At 51.8% G+C, this 19,232-nt stretch overlaps 3 protein-coding genes across 15 annotated transcripts; 2 read left to right on the forward strand and 1 right to left on the reverse strand.

Moving 5' to 3' along the window:
- Window positions 1-938: 938 nt before the first annotated feature.
- Window positions 939-7,793, forward strand: LOC148321814 (uncharacterized). 11 transcript variants are annotated; one of them, XM_088278608.1, is made up of 10 exons: window positions 946-1,249; window positions 3,466-3,503; window positions 3,601-3,636; window positions 4,207-4,312; window positions 5,269-5,625; window positions 6,296-6,451; window positions 6,534-6,694; window positions 6,782-6,904; window positions 6,967-7,071; window positions 7,141-7,793. In XM_088278608.1, exons 1-10 carry the CDS (start codon window positions 1,222-1,224, stop codon window positions 7,342-7,344), a joined length of 1,314 nt encoding a protein of 437 aa, XP_088134734.1. In that variant the 5' UTR covers window positions 946-1,221; the 3' UTR covers window positions 7,345-7,793. The 11 variants fall into 11 exon arrangements, with proteins under 11 accessions (XP_088134729.1, XP_088134737.1, XP_088134736.1 ...); XM_088278605.1 differs by having other exon boundaries at window positions 942-1,249; window positions 6,534-6,904; XM_088278606.1 differs by having other exon boundaries at window positions 944-1,249; window positions 6,967-7,793.
- Window positions 7,794-8,199: 406 nt separating this feature from the next.
- On the forward strand, window positions 8,200-13,283 carry LOC148321815 (tyrosine-protein kinase STYK1-like). Of its 2 annotated transcripts, XM_088278614.1 has the most exons (10): window positions 8,200-8,320; window positions 9,526-9,584; window positions 10,168-10,344; window positions 10,454-10,681; window positions 10,924-11,129; window positions 11,202-11,270; window positions 11,808-12,013; window positions 12,084-12,124; window positions 12,829-12,925; window positions 12,990-13,283. In XM_088278614.1, the coding sequence occupies exons 2-10, from the start codon at window positions 9,527-9,529 to the stop codon at window positions 13,183-13,185; spliced, it is 1,278 nt and encodes a 425-aa protein (XP_088134740.1). In that variant the 5' UTR covers window positions 8,200-8,320; window position 9,526; the 3' UTR covers window positions 13,186-13,283. The 2 variants fall into 2 exon arrangements, with proteins under 2 accessions (XP_088134740.1, XP_088134741.1); XM_088278615.1 differs by lacking the exon at window positions 10,168-10,344.
- LOC148321816 (polyhomeotic-like protein 1) lies at window positions 13,229-19,201 on the reverse strand. Of its 2 annotated transcripts, none has more exons than XM_088278596.1 (13): window positions 18,929-19,201; window positions 18,011-18,141; window positions 17,695-17,811; window positions 17,401-17,529; window positions 16,982-17,303; window positions 15,998-16,740; window positions 15,816-15,930; window positions 15,563-15,747; window positions 15,401-15,473; window positions 15,146-15,233; window positions 14,779-14,947; window positions 14,453-14,699; window positions 13,229-14,355 (listed from the first exon to the last, which is right to left on the reverse strand). In XM_088278596.1, exons 2-13 carry the CDS (start codon window positions 18,134-18,136, stop codon window positions 14,204-14,206), a joined length of 2,466 nt encoding a protein of 821 aa, XP_088134722.1. In that variant the 5' UTR covers window positions 18,137-18,141; window positions 18,929-19,201; the 3' UTR covers window positions 13,229-14,203. The 2 variants fall into 2 exon arrangements, with proteins under 2 accessions (XP_088134722.1, XP_088134723.1); XM_088278597.1 differs by having other exon boundaries at window positions 18,886-19,201.
- Window positions 19,202-19,232: the final 31 nt, after the last annotated feature.

The following is a 19,232-nucleotide window of genomic DNA, read 5'->3' on the forward strand; positions in this document are numbered from 1 at the left end:
ATGCACAATGTTCAATTCTCTTTCGGCAGAAGCGTTTCGCTATATGCTGAAGTGCGTTGAAAGCGTGAAAAAGAATTGCGCTTTCATTTTCGTATTTTTGGTATTTCCTGGCTGTTTACCGGCGAGGCCATCGTCACCCTCATCTTTGTCCTCGATCGTCCTCTGACGCACTCGAGCAGCTGTACACACACGCGGGCGAGCACGCATACACTCGTCTATAAATAGTTTGTGTTTGTATGCGGAAAGGTTTCTCTCTCCTGTCAGCTCTTTGCACGTCTCCTCCTCCTCCTCACCGTCGTCTTCGTCCTCACGTCTGGCCGTGAGTCATCTTTGACTTGCGTTTCAAGCGCAGCGCCAACTAGAGGCCAGGCAGGCGCAGCGCACGCATCCATCCACGTGTGCGTTTTCGACAGCGGTACGTCTCAGGTCAGATCGAGACAAGATCGTGGACTGGTCGCCAGCCAATGACAGGTTACCCATAGACAAAGACTGGTCGCCAGTAAACGTCATAGCACATACACAGGAGTTCCTTGGCACCAAGGTGCCACCATTTGGCGGCAAAGCACTACTTTTGTCCTCATGAAGAGAGACCTAAGAGTTGTTCCTGGACTGGACTCCAGAACGCCACAGCACTACTTTTGGACCAGTCGCCTACTAGTACACATACTGGACACTGCTCAGACTCGAACGCCAAACTCCAGAACGGCGAGGCGGACATCACACAAACCACTAGGCCATTGTGCAGTGCTGCATGTACACCATTCAAATTAGAACCTTCAAAAGCAACAAAAGCCAAATCAGAAGTTGTTCACTCATCCTAAGTTCATTGGAATGAATTTTCTCCCACAGATAGTTGTCGCTATGTTTACCAGTCCAAGACTTGATGACGTCACGAGTGCGCCATTAACCGTCACGCTTTGGCATTTTCGGTCACTTTGCAATGACATCTCATCGCGTTGGTATATTTTTCTTTTTTTTTTTTGGTCACACATGCCGTCGCGCATGCGCACAGGGGCGCGCGTGACCACAACGAGGGCGTGGACGCGCGGCGAGGAAAGAGCGCTGCGCGCACGCACGCCGACTCGCAGTCACGGCGGTGGAGGAGGAAGAAGAAGAAAAAGAGGAAGAAGAGGGAGAGGAAGAAGAGGAGCGGCGAGGAAGAGGAGGTGGAGGAAGATGGACACGATTCCCGCCACGCCGTGCGCGCCACACTAGGGCAACATGGGCTGCATCGGATCCAGAACCATCAGTAAGACGCGCCACCATGTGCCGGGAAGTCAGCGTGTATGTTGTGGGGGGTGCGTGTGCGTGAGGACTTGCGTGAACAAAGATGCACAATGTCACGTGATGCCACCTCGCGTTCCGTTTCGGGTCTTTTTTTATGCGCGCGCGCGTGTCTGCGTTACCATAGTGGCGTATGCGCGCGCGCGATCAGACAGACAGGCAGGAAGGAAGGAGCGACGTCGCGGCGATGTGCGCGTGAGCGAGAGACCCCGCCTTGACATGCAACCTAAGGTCATTGCTCCCCCCCCCCCCCCAAAAAAAAAACAAAACCACCACCACTCGCATCCCGCCTTGCTTTCCACGCCTCACCTTCCCGCGTGTCTTTGACGTGCGTCACGCTGGCACGTCATCAACTGGAGACACACACACACGCGCGCGCACACGCACACACAGTTGCAGGATGAGTCAGAATGGGGTGCGTTTTAACTCAGGTGAGAACCTGAACGCAGCACTGGGAGGAAACACACACACACACCGTGGTGTGTTCAGGTGCCATTTTGTGGCTCACGTGACCTTTAAGTGGATTGCATTTGTTTCTCAAGTGACATCATCATGTCCTTTTCAGGGCGGAACGTGCCAAATGTGGTCATGTCCGTGAGACGTCGTGCTTCTTTGACGTTCCACTCGCTTGACTTTACAAAGTTTTGTCATATTGCTTCTTTTCTTCTTCTTCATCATCATCGTCGTTTTGTCATCTGTCATAAATGTCTTGCCCATTTTTTTTCGCTAATCGTCATCATCGCTGCCGTTGCGCTCATCCCATCATCTTCATCTTCATCACGTCACGCTCATCATGCTTGCTGAAGCTGATGTTGTCTGACCTTGTGGCGTCTTTGAGCTGGGGGTGCTTCGTGGTGGGGTGTTATGTTTCAATCTTTTTTTTTTTTTTTGCTTCCACCGAGGTTTTGCTCCCATTTTTGTTTGAGGACGTTCTCCTCCCGCTTTGGATTTTTCTTCTTCTTCTGCAAGCAAACGGAGAACGCCGGATGTCGCTTCTTCTACGCCCACCGCGAGAACTCCCCGCTGACGCGTGGGATAGAATTCCCGCCTCTCGGAGGGGAAAAAAAAAAAAAAAACGTCCCCTGACTTCCGGGTGACGGCGGCCGGCCGATGCTAAAAATAGAACGACAAGACGGAGGTCAACCAGAGGAGGAGGGAAAACGGGACGGCAAATTTGGGTCAACTCTGCAAGCTCGCATCTTGCTGTGCGTCCTTTCTGGAGTCGCGCCTTTCCTCCTCTTTCCCGTCCCGAGTCGTGCCGCCAGTCCTAGACCGTCTCGCGCCTCATCTCGAGTTTTGTCTTGGATCTCGACTCGCATCTTACTCCCTGTCAAGTGTCTCGAGTCCTGTCTTAGCTGTTTCTTGTCCCGTCTTCAACTCTGTCTTGAGTCCAACCTGGGCCGCCTCCAATCCTGTGACGAGTCCTCCCAATTGCAGTGTGTCCTGTCCTGTCCTGTCCTGTGTGCCTTACCTCGTGTTTGGAGTCCTCCTGACCGTCTCGCATCCTGTCTCTTGGCCCGCTTTGCATCTCAAAGCTCGTCTCCCGCCTCCATTCCTCTCTCAACTGATCCCGTCGTGTGTCTCGAGTCTCTTTGCCGTCCTGAATCCTGTCTCGGGTCCTGTCACGGTTGAGAACATGAGCGTTTGTAAACAAGATGCTTCCAAGGTCATGAAAAGGCGAGCGAGCGAGCGAGCGAGCGGGATTTCATGAAAAAGACAGCTGGCAAGGTTCTGACTCCCTCTCAAGTCCACACTAATTATCATGTTTGACACACACACACACACACGCCTTTCTAAATGTTTTGCAGGAAGTGTCTCCATGTCATCAGCAAGCTTGACGCCAGAAACAAAAATACGTCGTCGTCACGTATGCGCCGTACCGATGGATGCGGGATGGCCCCGCCCCTTCGCCAGGCCTTCATGACCATCGGCTCGATTTTCCCGCCGTACTTTGCTCATCCATCTCTTTTTTTTTCGCGAGCCTTCGTCCTCACCTTGCGTGCGCGCCGACTAAATGGCCTCCAGCCTCCCCTGAGGTCCTTCAAGTCAGACGTAGTCACAGAGAGCAGTCATGACTACCGCTGCACCGCGTTCATGAACAAGACCTCACACACACACACGTGCGTGCGTGCGAAGGCGATGATGTCATTCATCTCGTCTTCTCTTCTTGTGCGTCTCCAGCAGCCGATGCGGTGCCGGTACGCAAAGATGGAGATCAGGTAAGGCCTCGCGCACGTTCGCAAAAGTTTGCATGTCCTTCATCTTTCCTCTTTTAAATCCTTCCTTCCTTCCTTCCTGGTCCTTCCCGCCTACCAGCAAGGCCGTGCTGAGTTTTCCTGGGAAGGAATCAATGTGAGTGTCTTCATGGGAATACGTTCACCTCCTCCTCTCGCGTCCCAAAAAAAAAAGAAACCAAACGAACAAACGCGAGCATCTTTGTTTGCTTGGGTGCGTGTTCGTGTTGCTTCTTTGCACAGCTGCTGGCCTTCGAGCGACCCATCGGAGCGAATGCAATTCTTTTGGCGAGCTGAAGGTGGCGCTCTGACAGCAAGTTGTCCTCGCTCGTTTGTTTTCGTTTTCTCCTCTTTTTTTATCCCCCCCCCCACCATTTGGACTGCAATCGCGTCTAACTCATTGACTACCATTGACGGCTAAAGACGTCAAAGATCCCTTTTTTAAATTTTTTTTGTGTGCTTAGCTGTTAGCATTAGCGCACTGGCTAATCTTTGAACTACTTTTTACAGCCACGCTTTGTGAATTTGGCGCTATTATCCGTTTGCTCCATTTTGACTCCCAGAGTTTGGTTAGCGTTCGCCCGCCGGCTCGTTTGGGCTTGCTTTTCCTTTCAAAGCGTCACCGTTCTCATCTTGTCGTGTTCTGCAACCCTCTTCTTCTTCTTCTCGTCATGCGTGCATGCGGCAGCTGTCCATGGAGGACACCACGTCCATCCTGCCGCGCCTCAAGAGGAAGTCGGCCAACTCGTACGGCATCGGCGCCCTGGCTAAGTCGTCTCTGACAGGTGTGTCAGGTGTGTGTCTGTGCCGGTAACGCCTCCATGTCGCTCGCTTCCGCCTACTCTTCCTGCGCTCCTCCGTCAACTTCGTCTTTCACTTTTTTGCCCCACGAGAAACATCAAAGTAGTGGAAAATAACGTTTTTAGTCCGACTGTGGCTCAAAACTTGACGGATCAGCAACAGAGGGAGGAGGCGGAGCTAAGAGACAACATGGCCACCCCCCCCAAAAAAAAAACACACACACACACATGCACACACTCCTACCTCACTGGCAGACGCCAATGACATCATGACTGACGGCCCAATCGAACCCGCGACGAACAAGTCGAGCATCTCACAGGCGTGTTGCTCACCGTGTGCGCCTGCCGGTCCCGGCGGTCTCGCTCTTGTGGCATGCGGCTTCCGTGGTGTAGCGTGACGCGTTGTGCGTTGGTGGCGCTGTCGTGCTTCGTGCTCGCTTCCGTGGTGGCGCTGGTGTCTGCTCTGCTGGAGTACAAACTTGTTTTTATTTCTTCCACTCACTCAATTCCACTTTGTCCATGAAAAAAAATTGTCATATTTCTCCCCGAAAAAAATGTTTTAGTTTTATTTTTATTTTGTTCATTTTTTAAATGATGTTTTACTGCAAAGGTGCGAGCTTCGAATCCGCGTGTTCTCCTCGTGCCTGCGTGGCTTTTGTCCGGGTATTCCCGTTTCCTCCCACATTCCAAAAACATCCCCGGTCGGTTTTTGGAACATTTTTGGGCAATTGAGGTACAATCGACCGATTCAAATCATCCCAATTTCAAAGCGTTCAGATCATCTTGGGAACTATTCATCGCATTTGTAAAAATTGTCACCATAACGTTCCCAACTGAAGACGCAATTTGCTTTGAAAGCGTCTCAACAATTCAATTCACGCCACAGAATTCCCGCGGAGTTGGCGCTCTTCTTCTCCGCGAGATGACGACGTGCGATTGCTCACCCGCAGGCGTGTCGCGCTCCATGAAGGACAAGGTGACCAAGCCCACCGCCATGGCGCAGGGCCGCGTGGCGCACATGATCGAGTGGCAGAGTTGGGGCAAACCGTCGGCGGGGCCGCTCGGGGGCGCCGGCCGCGCCGACCCGCAGCGGGAGAAGGAGCGTCGCATGGAGAACGACGCCTACAGCGACCTGAGCGACGGCGAGAAGGAGGCGCGCTTCGCCGCCGGCATCATGCAGCAGTTCGCCATCTCCGAGGCCACGCTCTTCGGCTGGACGTCCATGGACGACAACCTGGCGGCCGACTCGTGCCGCGGCAGCGTCGCGCACCTCAGCGACGTCAACCAGGACAGCATCACCAGCAGAGGTAGGCAGCAACTGCAAGAAACATTCGATGCTTTTCCTCTGACATTCCAAATTTAGCCCGGGTTGTTAGCGGAGAGTTCAGGAAGTCATTTACACGGCGAGCTTGGGGCGCATTTGTTAGCTCAATCAAACGGGCCCGAGCGAAGCGACTCGACGACAAACAAACGAAGACGTGGCAACCGAGCGTGACGCTCGAGCGACGGCGAACGTCGGCCAGCTGGCGTCACGCACGCTCGTCTCCGCGAGCACATCTGGACCGGAATGTCGGCCTCGGGTGGGCCCGTGGGACGTTTGGAGGACGCGTGCCTCCTCTCGAGTGTCACGATACAACATGAAAGACTTTGGGAAGCAAACTGGTGGCGTGATTTGGAATTCCCGCCCAAGGTCAAACATGTCTCTTTGGTTTAGGCGTCGAGAAATGCACATTTGTGTGTGTGTGTGCATTTTTGGGACACTGACTTTCATCCAGAGTGAAGTTTTTTTTTTTTTCTCCATTATATGAGCTTGCTTGAATTTACATTGAATTTATTTATCTTCTTCCATGAAAAAATTAGCTTACATAACGAAGTTAGTATATGTCACATGACAATTAAGACAAATTCATGTTTTTGGAATTTGGGCTCAAATGAGACAAACGCTCATTGCTCTTGTGTGTGTGTGTGTGCGTACAGACCAGGCGCTCCACCACTCTTCGGCGGACGTGTGGCCTCACACGTACGTGTCGCAGGGCCTCTACTGTCTGTCCTCGTCCGACGCGTGGGAGCCAATCACCAGTCAGCCTTCGGGCGTGGCCTCGCCGGCCGGGGGCGCCTACATCATGGCAGCAGGTGGACTATCTCCCCGCCCGTCCGTCCGTCCGCCCGCCCGTCCGTCTAAAACGCAGGTGGCGTTTTTTTTCTTCCCCGTCAGGCAGCGGCGCAGGCGTGACGCCGGCCGAAGGCTACGAGGCGACGGTGGGCGGTTTCCTGCAGCAGCAGCAGCTCAGCCTCCAGCAGCACAACCAGCTGCAGCAACTGCAGCAGCTCCACCAATACCAGCAGCAGCTGCTGCACTACCAGCAGCAGCAACAGGTGGCGCCAAGAAAAACAGTCGCGTCCCACCTTGCTCCGATTTTGCTTTCACTGCTCTTGTCATGTGTGTGTCCCGGTGGCGACCAGTCGTTGCAAAGCGCCTCCCATTCCCTCCAGGCCACGCCCAACAGCACCATCCACAGCCTGGGCCCGCCCACGCACCCGCGCCTGGCCGACCTGTGGGGGGCAGCGCAGGCGGAGGCGCAGCAGGTAGCTCGGCCGCCGTGGCCTCGGCCGACGCGTGGGCCTGACGCCGTCCGCGTTCGTTGCAGATGGAGCTCGTCGGGCAGCTGGCGGAACTGGTGGGCGCCGGGGACGAGATGGACGTCAACGTGTTCGGCTACGCGCGGCGAGAGGAGGAGGAGGAGCTCACCGGGGTGAGTCGCGGCGGCGACCGCTCGCTTGTCTTTTTGCATTCATTCCACGCCGTCTTTGGTGTGCGGCAGGTGGATGACGTCACACTGACCTTGGAGCCCAAGCCGTGCCCTTTGACCCCGTCCCCGCAGCGGGAAAACACGCCGTCCACCAGAGGGCCCAGTCCGGGAGCGTCGGACGACAGGATTCCCTTCGACGTGACGCCGTGCCTCGCCCAGTCGATGGACGAGAAGGACGACGGCGCGGACGAGGGCGGCGCGGCGGCCACCAACTGAGATTGAAAATTCACATAAACACAAACAATACAACAAGTCCAATAATCAATCTTGATATTATCTCGATATTACTCAAGAAATAATCTGCAGGATGTGGAATATTAATAATAAAAAAAAAAATTCTGGGACCAAAGACAACAGACAGGAAGTTGAAGCAACAAAAGGCATCACAATACGGAGGCGGGACTTACAAAAGCTGACGACGACGACGACAAGCGGAACTTCCTGCCGACACGTTCGAGTGCTCGCCGCAATGTTACAAAGTCACAACATATCCGATCGCTTTTTTATAATAAAAAGGAAGAGCGTCTACAAAAATGCCGACATGATTTGTACGACGTCATCAAAGCAAAATTGTGTTTTGGTTTGTGCTCATTTTAGTTCATGGAAATGTTGTCCCGATTTTTGTGAATTTTTGGAATGAGAAGAAAAACATGTTTGGAAAACAACGCAGTGAACTTTTTGTTCTTTAATTCCATTCGACTTACGGTCATTGGCTCCGCCCCCCTCAGATGGCCAACAGTCAGAGGTGGCGTCAGGTGAAGATTTTGGCAAAGTCATAAATTCTTGATCCTCGGCAAAGAGCAAATCTTCGAATCGGATTTGACGTCGCACTGACGGCTCAACATCATCAAAACTTGACTTGAAAGTTTTTGGGGGCCGTCACAACTGCCGACTCAGGCACGTCATTCGGCAAGAATAACGCATCCGTCATCATCCAAGTAAAAAAAAAAAACTTCCATGAATCGGCAACGTCCTCACCGTCAAGGCGTGCACTCCGCCGATGACGTCATCGATCGAGTCGGACCTGCCGGTGGCGGCGGGCGGGCGTGTCGCTGCGATGGGCGTGGCCAAGGCAAGCCGAGCGACCGCAAGCATGCACACGCACACGTTCCGGCACTCGCATGGCAGCGTCGTGACATGGGAACATGAGAGCGGGCGACGATGACCGAGCGGACGGCGACCGGTCGTGAAGGTAAGGCGGACCGAGCCAACATTTTCTTGTCGGAAGCCTCACCGAGCTCAGCGGCACCACACGTCTGCTTACAATCACAACAAACGGGTTCAGGACTTTTGTGCTGTGCGTGTGTGCGTGCGTGTGTCACAGTTTTGTGATGTTGTTGTGCAAGCGGCACACATGAAAACGACGGCAAACTGGTTCTGTTGCATGCACGGACCGTGGGAGTCGTCTATTTGTGTGTGTGCGTGTACAGCAAGATTATTTTAGTCAACGAAAACTAATGAAATGACTGAAACTAAAATTGAAAAAAATCTATAATGATTCAGAAAAATGGAAAGCATTCTAAACATAACAATTGTCGAGAAAATGTGCTTCGTTTTTGTTTTTGGCAATTTAATACGCAAGTCTTTGGGTTGATTTTAAAAAGCTTTCCTTTTTTGCAACATTTTAATTTCGAAGCGTCATTATGCATGCCACTTATTGTGATTCAAATTGTGTGGACTATTAAAACAGAAATGATCAAAATGTTTGTAATTAAGAGTTTAGTTGAATTGTTGAATGTTTTTTGTTTATTTTAATTTTAAACACTTTGTATGAAGTGAAAACTAATCCTGAAACTAACTAAAACTGTTTTTTGAAAAAAAACTAATAAAAACTGACAAACCCGTCCTGAACACTAACTTAATTAAAAAAAAACGAACTCTAAATAAAATTCCCAAACTAAAATAACATCTGCGTGTGCGCGTATCGTCCCCCGGCACGAGATGTCGACATGAAGTGACGTAACGTCCGGTATCGATGGTCGACTGACTGGGTTGAAGGTGACGTGAGAGCACGGCCGAGAACAAAAAGGTTCCAAGAGAAAAAAGAATTTCCGCCCCCAAAAAACTTCCTGGTCTGACATCTTACAGAATCTCCCGAGGGGTGTGTGCTACTTTTGTTGCCCCGGGCGATGGCTGGCTGGAGAAAAGCCAACAAGCAGATTTCGATCAGGAAATAAACAAAAACATGACGACGAGTTTGCCAGCCCTTTTCTCACCCGATGCGCTTCCTGACGATGACTCCTCGCAAGCAGATTTTAAGACGACATTTTGAGGATCAAGCTTCACGTTGGAAAGTCGAATGCCAACGGAAACAAAAAAAAACAGATTCTGTTAACGGCAATGTTGTGTGTGTGTGTGTGCGCGTGTGTGCGCGTGTGTGTGCGTGTCCCATTGCAGCATGTCGAGCAACGCAACAACAAGCAACCGCACGTGCGCGCCCGATGACGACTTGTGCAGTAAGAACTCTCTTCCTTCCTTCTTTTGTGCACGTTTGTCATCCTCAATTTACCTCCCTGCTGTTGCAAAAGACGAAAAAGCGCACGTCTAATATCGAATGTGTTTTTTTTCCCCATAAAAACTTATTTCTTTTTTTTTTCAGCCAACCAAATCTAATATCTGATTGTAATTGTTTTGTTTAATTTTTTTTTTTTTTTTTACAAAAATGGTGTAAGCCAAATATATTTTCACAAAAATCCTTTTTAAATAAAGATTTCTAATTATTAATTGCTGCAACAATTATTAATAATTATTTCTGAATATTTAAAATTTCTATATCCGGTAATTATCCTCCACAAAAATAGTTTTTATCCCTCCAAATTTTTAAAAAATCCTATTTTGGAAGAATCTTAATTTTTTTTTTTGTAAAATCCTCGATCTGATTTGAATAGAACACACACACAAAAACTTCATTGATTGAAATCCTTTTTTGTCAAAAAAGTATTCCGGATAATGCTTTTTTTCCGCCCCTAATTTTTTCGGACGCTCTACTGTCAGCGTTGTGGCGCGGCTGTTTTTGAAGGTGTTTGTTTTGTTGGGCAGCGGTGGCGACCCATCGGCTGGACGTGATCGTGGTGCCGACGGTGCTCCTGCTGATCAGTGTGGTGGTCTTGGTGATCATGTTTATTTTGGCCTACCGTCAACGCCAGCGCGCCTCCGCCCTGCCGCGCTACAGCGGCTCGCTGCACCGCCGAGCGCGCCACCTGCAGGGCATCGATGGTTAATGCGCATCTACCTTCCGAATTCCGGAAGTGAAAACGCTCAAATTTGACAGAGCATCCGAAAATTATTATTATTTTTTTTTTTTGCATTCTGCGTTGGCCTGTAGCGCCTCCTGGCCTGGACCCGCTGGAGCACGAGGAGGTGCCCATGGCCGTACACAAGCGGGCAGGCGGCGGCCGGGCGGCAATACCACGGACCACCACAGGGGGCCGCCTGGGCTCTTTTGGGCAGCTGACGGAGCTGTCCCCAACGCTGCCCGTCGCCGGCGACAACAGCGTCCGACTCTACCGGGCACGAATGGACGACAAGGACGTGGTGCTGAGGGTGCTCAAAGGTACGTCGCTCACAAAAAAAAAAAAAAAAAAACAAGGGCGAGGGAGCACTGATGGACGATCGGTCCAGAATTTCTTGATATATTGTATGTGTTGACGATGACTAGCGACTAGTTCATGTTTGACTGGTGGCCAGAAAACCAACAAGTCTGACTTGAAAGCCATGAGACTTGCATCCATATGCAGTTCAAGTCCTACCGTATAAGGTTGCCATGACAACGGCGCGATGCGACCTCCTCCGCAGACTCGGCCAGCAGCGAGGAGCGGCGGCGCTTCTTGAGTTTCGCCTCGTTCGTGTCGGGTTTGGGGCCGCACCCGTTCTTGCCGGTCGTGCTGGGCGTGGCGAGCGGTCCGCCGGGCGCACCCTCGCCGGCGGAGCCCACCCTGATGGTGGTGGAGGAGCTGCGACACAGAGACCTGCTTGGCTTCCTGTGGAGATGCAGGCGACCGGTCAGTACGTTTGCCTGACGAGCCGCAAGCGAACCGACATGAAAACCAAATGTTTTTGTTTTCGGCGTGCAGGATGCGTCCGCTTGCAGCGTGACCGCAAAGAGGCTCTTCACCATGGCAACGCAAGTGGCCTCGGCACTGGTCGGTTCCCCAATTTATTTAGCATTTCATTATTTGAGCACAGGCAGCGTCACTCACATTCTGCAGTTTTCTTGCCAAAGTTTTATCTGCTCATCATCTGACCTAAATTATTAACAACAAATTTCAGAATTCATTTTCCAAGACAGATTTTTGGCTCTGAAGTCGGAACTGTGAATTTTTTTCCAAGAAAAAAAAAATAATTTGGCGAGTAACATTCTAGTTTATTATTTCCTTCTTTGCTGTCTTTTTTAATTTTTTTTTTAAATTTTATTTATTTATTTTTTTAGCTCAAATCTTGAAAATCTAGTCTCATTTATTTTCTAAATAGAAATCAATAGAATTCAAATGATATTAGTTGCTGACGGCGTCGTGGTACACTCGCCTGGCTTGTGTGCGGGTCACGTGACGTGGGTTCACGCTCACGGATGCCGTCTGTGCGTGTCCCGCCACCGACTGGCGACCAGCTCAGCATCCCTGCGACCCTGCACAAGGTAAGCGTTGAAGATGACAAAACTGACTTCATCTTGTGTGCCTCAGGAGTACCTGCACAGCCGGCGGTGCGTGCACGGCAACGTGTGCGCTCGCAGCATCCTGGTGGGCGGCGACCTGACGGCCAAGCTGTGGGGTCTGGGCCCCGCCCACCGCCGCCAGACGTCAAGCGGCGCCGCCGACGCCGCCGAGCTGAAGAAGTGGCAGGCGCCCGAGGTGCTCACAAGCAGAGATTTCAGCCCCAGCGCCGACGTGTGAGCCGCCAACGTCTTCGCCAAACGCTGCCAAACTTGCCTCGAAATAACGTTGCGAATTCCTTGCCAGGTGGTCCTTCGGGCTTCTGCTCTACGAGATGATCACGTTAGGTGAGCACAATGGCAAGCACACAAAAAGTTGCTGATCTTTGGAGAAGAATGTCCAACTTAATCAAGAATCAAGTCTTTTTTTTTTTTTTACAGGAATAACAGCTCTAAAATTACCAGATTGAAATTTCCATTTTTTAAAAAATATTTAATAAAAAAAGGTCGTATAAAAATATAGATTTTTTTTAAAACAAATGAACTTTTGTTTTGCGAGAAAAAGTTTTTTGTCATGTACTTGAATGTAAAACTTATTTAATTTAAAAAAATAATAATAAAATTACAACACTTATATTGTACATTGAGGTCAAAAGTTGTATTCTTGGACACAAAAAAAATCTAAATATTACTAAGAATTAACCATCATTATTATTTGTTGAGTTATTAGATGACAAAATATTTCTTTCAGGACAAAATGTTTTTTTAAGCACACTATTATGACAATAAAGCCATTTTTTTTAAAGTAAAGATAAAAAAAATATATATTTTTTACAGCGATAAAAAAAGAAATATTTTTTTTATGGAGAAAGAATTAATACGTTTGCACTTTTAGTTTTTGTTTATTTTTTTCCCTCAAAAGGCATATTCTAAGAATAGAATTATCGACTTTCAGAATTGTCTTTTTTTTTCTTTTATCAAATTTACTGAAAAAAAAAAAAAAAAAAGAAAGAAAGAAATACCGTAATCAAGCTGTGAGTACGTGCGTGCAGGTGAGGCGCCGTTTGCGGAGCTGCGCTCGTCGGAGCTCCTGCCGCACCTCCAGAGAGGAACGACCCTGCGCCGTCCGCCCGGCTGCTCCAGCGCGCTGTAAGTACAGACAGCTAACGTGCTAACGTGCTAACGCGTGGACTGACTCCCAATGCGTCGGCAGCTTCGCCATCATGTCGTCGTGCTGCCAGTGGAGCCCGAGGCGGCGGGTCACCGTCGCCGCGCTGGCCGAGAAGCTGCGTGCGGGAGAGAGGACGGCCGACGGGCGGACGATCATCCGGAACGCCGCGCCGCTGGGCACGGAGAATTACCTGCGCCAGGCGGGCTACGCCGACGCCTACAACTACGCTTTGCTCTGATGGCGCAAACACAAACACACTTGGCTGCGAAACGGACGCGGACTGATGATGTCACATGTTTATTTGGCCACTGTAAATACAAGACGCACGAGATGACATGAGAGCTTTTTTTTTTGGGCATGTGAGTGAACCACGTTTGAATGATACGTGAGAAATTGTTTGAGTGTTTCCGACAGAAAAGACCCAGAAAGCGTCGAAGGTTCCGACAGAAGACCAGAGTTGAAATCCAAACACACAAAGCGAGCCGCCGGTCGGTCTGCGATTTTGACGCCGTCCGTCACGGGGCCGTGCGCGATGAGGACGAGGTGCCCGATCGCGCTGCCGGAAAAAAAAGTTTTTGCTGGAGATCCCAATGTCAACTCCCAAGCGCAAGAAAAAGAAAGCAGGCTGAAAAAGAAGCCTTGGAGGAGGTGCGGAAGCTCGGCCACCGACCTTAAGATGAGGAAAGCGTTCAAAGTCCAAAGGCGGTCGGAAAAGCGGCGTCAGCGGTCCACATGACTCAACCAAAGACTTTTCGCTAGCGCTTGCAAAGGAACAGACCGGCGACCACAGAATCAAGTGTGTGGAAAACGTTTTCTTCCCAGAACAGATGTACCTTGAGATACGAGGGAATCCAGTTCTGCAGGCGAATGCTTTTGCTTTGACTTGAGAGCAGAAATGCTTTCAACGTAGCGTCCATTCAGCGGAACGCTAACACACATTGAAAAACACCATCAAAAGGCTAACAATGAGCAACCCTTTCAAGCGACACACGTGGCCTTTTCTTACATGGCCACCAGAGGGCAGTAGAACACAGTCAAGATGATTTGTAAATCCAGCTAGTGCATTTTGCATTGTGTGTTAGGATTAAGCTCGTGTTTGTTTGAAATATACAAAGTGCAATTTTCCTCGTTTCATTGACGGCAAATGAGTCCGGTCGGCTTTTGTCTTTGTTCCCACAAAAAAAAAAAAAATTGTGGAGCACGAAAGAGTTCCTGGGAAGCGGTGGGAAGGGTGAAGGTACCGTGCGTGTTGGGGCTCATTCCCTCAGGTTGTGGATGTGAGCGCAGATCTTGAGGGCGGGGCCCAGCTTGATGTTCATGGCCGACACCAGGTGCTCCTCGCTGAGCAGCAGCAGCGCCTGGCCGTCAATCTCCTGCGAAAGGAAGAGCGACGCCAGGTTCTCGCAGCCTGAAAGGCAACAGGGAGTCACTTTCACACACACGACGGAAGAAAAAAGCATCGGCCTCCAGTCTGGAAGGGTGCGAGTGTTTGAAGAGCTTCCCACCTTGGAGCGAGCAAATAAACTGCGACACTTGGTCAACACTCCAGTGGGCGGGACTTGGAGGCGCCGTCTCCTTGGGGCGCGGCGTTGGCGAAGATGAAGATGATGATGACGAAGGCGGCGGCGGAGGCCGACGGTGGCAGGAAGGTGAGGAAGAAGCGGGCGACAAAGACACGCCTTCTTCGACGTCGTCGTCGTCGTCGTCCTCGCCGCTGGACTCGCTGTCGGAGCGACTGGACGCGGCGCGGCGCTGCAGAGGACAGACAAATAGACAAAGGTTTTCGAAACAATCGCACGTAGAAAAAAGTCAGCATCCGCGCTCGTCCCACCTTGAGCGGAAGCAGCCGGCCGGTAATTTCGGCACTGACGACTTCTGAGCTGGTCCGACGCGGCACCTTCCTCCTTTTCCGCCTCTCGGCCACGTCGCCGTCGTCCTCCGAGTTGGAAAGTCGCCTTTGATGCTCCCAAGATGGCCGCCGGCATAAGGTCAGCTCATATCTGCGGAAGCGCAACAAACAACGTCAGCTACAAAGATTCCTGGGCTCCAATCGGTTTTCTCTAGTGGAACCTCCAATGCTGTGCGAAATTTTAAAAAATAAATAAATACAAAAAATAAATAAATAAACAGTGGGCAAGTACAGTAAAAACATTTTTTTTTAATATTTATTTAGATTTTTTTTTAATACTGACACATACCTCTTGACACACAGGATGGAGCAGAACCTTTTAGTTCCTGGGAACTGGATGGCGGGCGCCAATTTCTCACAGAACGCGCACTTCAGCACTGTCGGGGACGGAAGTAGGATGGGGGGGCGGGGCATGATGTCACGCACACACACGGATTTTACCTCACAAATATTGACAAAATCAAAGACATTCATTTGAGAATTTGAGACAAAATATTTGCGATACAAGCACACACCAAAAAAAGAAAACAAGTTTGGCATTGACCTGTTGCCATGGTTACAGAGCACTCATCACTGGCAAGGTCTTCCTTTGCGGGGTCTTTGATTGGCCCGCACACCTGTCAGTCAAAGATGAGGGTCAAGCGCAAGACTTTGAGAAGGTTCCAGTCGGGCGCTTTGACGACAAGACGCGGCGCCGGCAACTCACGGGAAACGGCTGCCCGCCTTCCTGGATGACGAAGCCCTCGATGACGTGCGTCAGGACATGCGGCTTCACCACCGCTCGCGGGGGACGAGCCTTCTCGGGCACGCCGCAGACGCCCCGCGACACCGACGGCGAGGGAGCAGAGGAGGAGGAGGAGGAGGAGGAAGTGACAAGAGGTGTGGCAGAACCTGCGGGAAATGAAGGGGAGGAGTCAAGATGCCTTCTTTTGGACTTTGTTCTGATGGAGCCAATTTACCTGCGTCCATGTTGGCCAGAGTTGCGGCGTCATCTCGTAATGGCGGAGGCCGTCGACCGGCGGCGACCGAGTCATCGTTGGACTCCAGCTTGCGCTTCAGCGCGGCCTGCTTGCTCTACAAAAATTCATTTCATGTTTGACTGACAGGTGCGTCGCTTTGATTGACTTTCGGAGCATCTCACCTGCACAGCGGGACCGCCGGCGGCGTCGCTGCTGCCGAGCTCACCCGTTGGCCCTCTTTGACCCTCTCGTGCCAGGGGGGGCCGAGGGAGTCTGGAGGCGGGCGCGAGGACTCCATTCTGACCTTGAAGCCGCGAGGTCAAGGTGGGCGGGGCTTGTGCCAGGACGTCGGCCTCCTTGGAGGCGATGGAGGCCACCACGGTGAGCAGGCTGGACGAGCTGGCCCCCGCCTGACCGCCGCCCCCCCCGGCCAACGCTAACGCCGGGCCGCTTCCCAGCGTACTCTGCCGGGCACCCACAATCTGAACGGGGATGTGGGGTGTCTGCGGGGGGCGACCGGGGCGGATGGCCGGGGGCGGCGCGGGCATGATGGGAGGGGGGTTTCTGGAAGGCAGCTGGAGGGGCGGCTGCGCGGTTTTCGGTTGGATGGCAACCGGCGCGTTGGCGTGAGCCACCTTGTCGACGCCCGACGTGTTCTTTTGCAGAGGCTGGACCACCAAAGTCTGCGCGCCGCCCACCGTCGGCTTGACGGCGGCCGTGCCCAGCGGGTGCGCGCGAGCCTGCGAGGTCGCGGACGTCGTCATGACCGAAGAGTGTGCGGCCGTGCCCGCGGTGAGGGTCCGGGTGGCGTGAAGCAGCAGCGGCTGCGCTTTGAGGTGGCTGGGCTGAGGGTAGGTGGGGATCTTGATGGGGGACGGCGGCGGCTGGCTCGACTTGCAGGGGGAGGCGACCGCTGAGTGGCCGGCTGGACATGGAGAAAATAGGCATCAAATATTTGGCACACCAAAAACAACCGACATCATTTTTAATTTCTCTTGTCCCGAGAAACCATTTCAGTTCAGAGAAAAGATTCGAAGCCAGAGAGAAAGTCGAGTCCTGAGTCTGTGTTTTTTTTTTTTTTTTTTTTTTCCTGCAGACTTTGCGAACGATGAGGTTAAGAAAAGCGCCAGACTGCAAAGTGGAGAGCCCTTCCTGATTTTGCTCACCTGCATCACTCCTTTCGGGCGCCTCCGTCTTGACTCCTTTCGGACCGCAAGCGCCTCTCACGGCCAAGTTTTGGACCTGGAGACGACGCGCCGTGAAGACAGAGGACACCGCCGTCTTATTGGGACGAGACAAGGTGGCAACGGCGCCACTGACCGACTCCCCATCCGTTGGGCTGCCGGACGAGGTGGAGGGTGCGGCTTCTTGTTTGGGCGGTTGAGCGACGGTTGTCACGGTGGCGGCCGCCGCGGTGGCGGTGGGCGGCGCCCCACCGGCCATGAAGATGAGCTGCGAGGAGACGGGCGCTCTCAGGGAACGGTTGACCTGCGACATTGGAAGGAGAACTTCGGTTCAGTTGACGAGATTGTCCCATCGAACGACTCCTTTTACGGACGCCTCAACTTTCGTGCGTCAAACGCACCCTGAGAATCATCTGACCGCGTCCTCCTGCCGCACCGCTCAGGAGCAACGATTGGCTGAGGGTGGACGTGGTTGCCACGGTGACGGGCCGACTGCTGGGTGAGGAGGAGCAGCTTGATGTCACGCTGGCCTAAAAAAAAAATCAATAAAATTTTTAATTTAACTGGCTGAGCTTTGATTTTTTTCTAACTTTGGCTTTCCAATTCTTTTCGCTTTCTGCCAGGACATTTTGCCGCCCACCTCAGCCACTTTTCTGTTTGTTGCCATGTTTCCCAAATGAACAACACGCACGCACCTTGACCTGCTGAACGGTGGCCAGGTTGTGCAGTTGCGCTTTGTTGATGTGCTGCTGCAACATCAGTTGCTGGAAGTACTGCGCGGCGTGCGGCTGCCTCTGGAGAGCCTGCAGGGCCTGAACACAGAGAAAAGGTCGCTCGTCAATCAAACGCCACACAGGGAAAAACAAGGGACTGGTCGCCTGTCATTTGCAGGGCACACAGAGATGAAAATCCAAATGAGAGCATTTACAATTCTAGGAGCGTTGGATGCAATGCATTGTGGCACACACACACGAGCACCCCCCCCCCACACACACACACACACACACGCACCTGCACTGCCTGCCTTTCGTACAGCGACATGGTGTTGATGGCCAACGGGCGGGGACTGGTCCCAGATGAAGCGCTCTCCTTGGCCGAAGCCTCGCGCTGCTGTTGTTGGTCGCTGTCCGTCTCCATGGTTACTGAGGGCAGACACACACATGAACACCATGATGGACAGGTGCCAATTAATGCTGGCGTTTGATTTGATATTTGAATCAATCCAGAATTGCAAGCCAATGCAGAGCTACATTGTCCGTTAGCCATGAATTTTGAACTTCTCCCCGGGTTCCCGGCTGCCCTGTGAGCTCGTTGACCTGCCGATTAAATAGTAGCAGCTGTGGCAGGGTTTTTACACCGATCACCCTTTGGGACGAGAACCTTGTCCTCTTTCAGCAACTTGAACCTTCACTTTGGATTAGACCGTGTTCTTTGCACTTGCCCCGAAGAGCATTTTCTTGGTACTAGTGCCTTCTCTCAGGACTAGTACTTTGTTTGGTATGTGACGAGAAGCCTCACTTATGATGACAAATTTGTCTAGGTACTAGTACTTTTCCTTGGAACTAGAACCTGATCTCGGCACAAGAGTGTGTACCAGGGCACTTAAAAATCGACCATGTTCCTGTGAATAGTATTTTTTGGGGGGGACTAGAATGGAATTATGGCGTTCTTTTTTAAATTCAATTGACTTTTTGAGGTTAGCTACAAATGTACCACATGCAATATGGCGGACGCACTGACGTTTCACATTCACGTCTCAACGCGGTCATGTCGAGATTCGCGGCGCTGGAGGAGGAAAGCGCTTTTCTAAATATGACCAGCACCAGCACCAGCACCAGCACCAGCACACCCAGCTAACGTTACCTAGCTGGTTAGCATCACCAAACCTGCTAGCTTGTTGCTAATTGGACGTCCGGCGGCTCGTCGCACCTTCCCGACGGCGCTCCTCGTCCGGCTGGCGTCTTGTCTTTTCTTGTCTGTCTGCCCGCCTGCCTTGCTTGTTTCCTTCGTTTCTGTCTGTCCGTGCGGGTAACACGTCGTTTCTCAGGCGGTTGTGGCGGCTTTGCTCCACTGGACGGAACCGGCCGGCGGGGACGCATCGGCGTCTGGCGTTGGCATGGCCACGCCCACTTTTCCAGGACGAAGGTGCCCGAGTGGAGCCGAGCACCGATCGATGCGGCCAATCGATTGCTCTCGTCGATCACCTGACTGACTGTCAATCAACAACATTGCT

Source organism: Idiotropiscis lumnitzeri, chromosome 16 (genome assembly GCF_059441095.1).
Source record: "Idiotropiscis lumnitzeri isolate Australia: NSW breed Sydney's pygmy pipehorse chromosome 16, RoL_Ilum_1.0, whole genome shotgun sequence".
NCBI classification, from domain to species: domain Eukaryota; kingdom Metazoa; phylum Chordata; class Actinopteri; order Syngnathiformes; family Syngnathidae; genus Idiotropiscis; species Idiotropiscis lumnitzeri.

Excerpts from the sequence above, each read along its gene's own strand:
- LOC148321815 (XM_088278614.1), top strand. The coding sequence starts at position 9,527 with ATGTCGAGCAACGCAACAACAAGCAACCGCACGTGCGCGCCCGATGAC. Across the intron at positions 10,682-10,923 it reads GGTGCTGAGGGTGCTCAAAG|ACTCGGCCAGCAGCGAGGAG; the intron begins GTACGTCGCTCA and ends CCTCCTCCGCAG. Across the intron at positions 11,271-11,807 it reads CGCAAGTGGCCTCGGCACTG|GAGTACCTGCACAGCCGGCG; the intron begins GTCGGTTCCCCA and ends TGTGTGCCTCAG.
- LOC148321816 (XM_088278596.1), bottom strand. The coding sequence starts at position 18,136 with ATGGAGACGGACAGCGACCAACAACAGCAGCGCGAGGCTTCGGCCAAG. Across the intron at positions 15,748-15,815 it reads TCTGGCCAACATGGACGCAG|GTTCTGCCACACCTCTTGTC; the intron begins GTAAATTGGCTC and ends CATTTCCCGCAG. Across the intron at positions 15,474-15,562 it reads AAGGCGGGCAGCCGTTTCCC|GTGTGCGGGCCAATCAAAGA; the intron begins GTGAGTTGCCGG and ends TTTGACTGACAG.
- LOC148321814 (XM_088278601.1), top strand. The coding sequence starts at position 1,222 with ATGGGCTGCATCGGATCCAGAACCATCA. Across the intron at positions 1,250-3,465 it reads CATCGGATCCAGAACCATCA|CAGCCGATGCGGTGCCGGTA; the intron begins GTAAGACGCGCC and ends GTGCGTCTCCAG. Across the intron at positions 4,313-5,268 it reads GTCTCTGACAGGTGTGTCAG|GCGTGTCGCGCTCCATGAAG; the intron begins GTGTGTGTCTGT and ends GCTCACCCGCAG.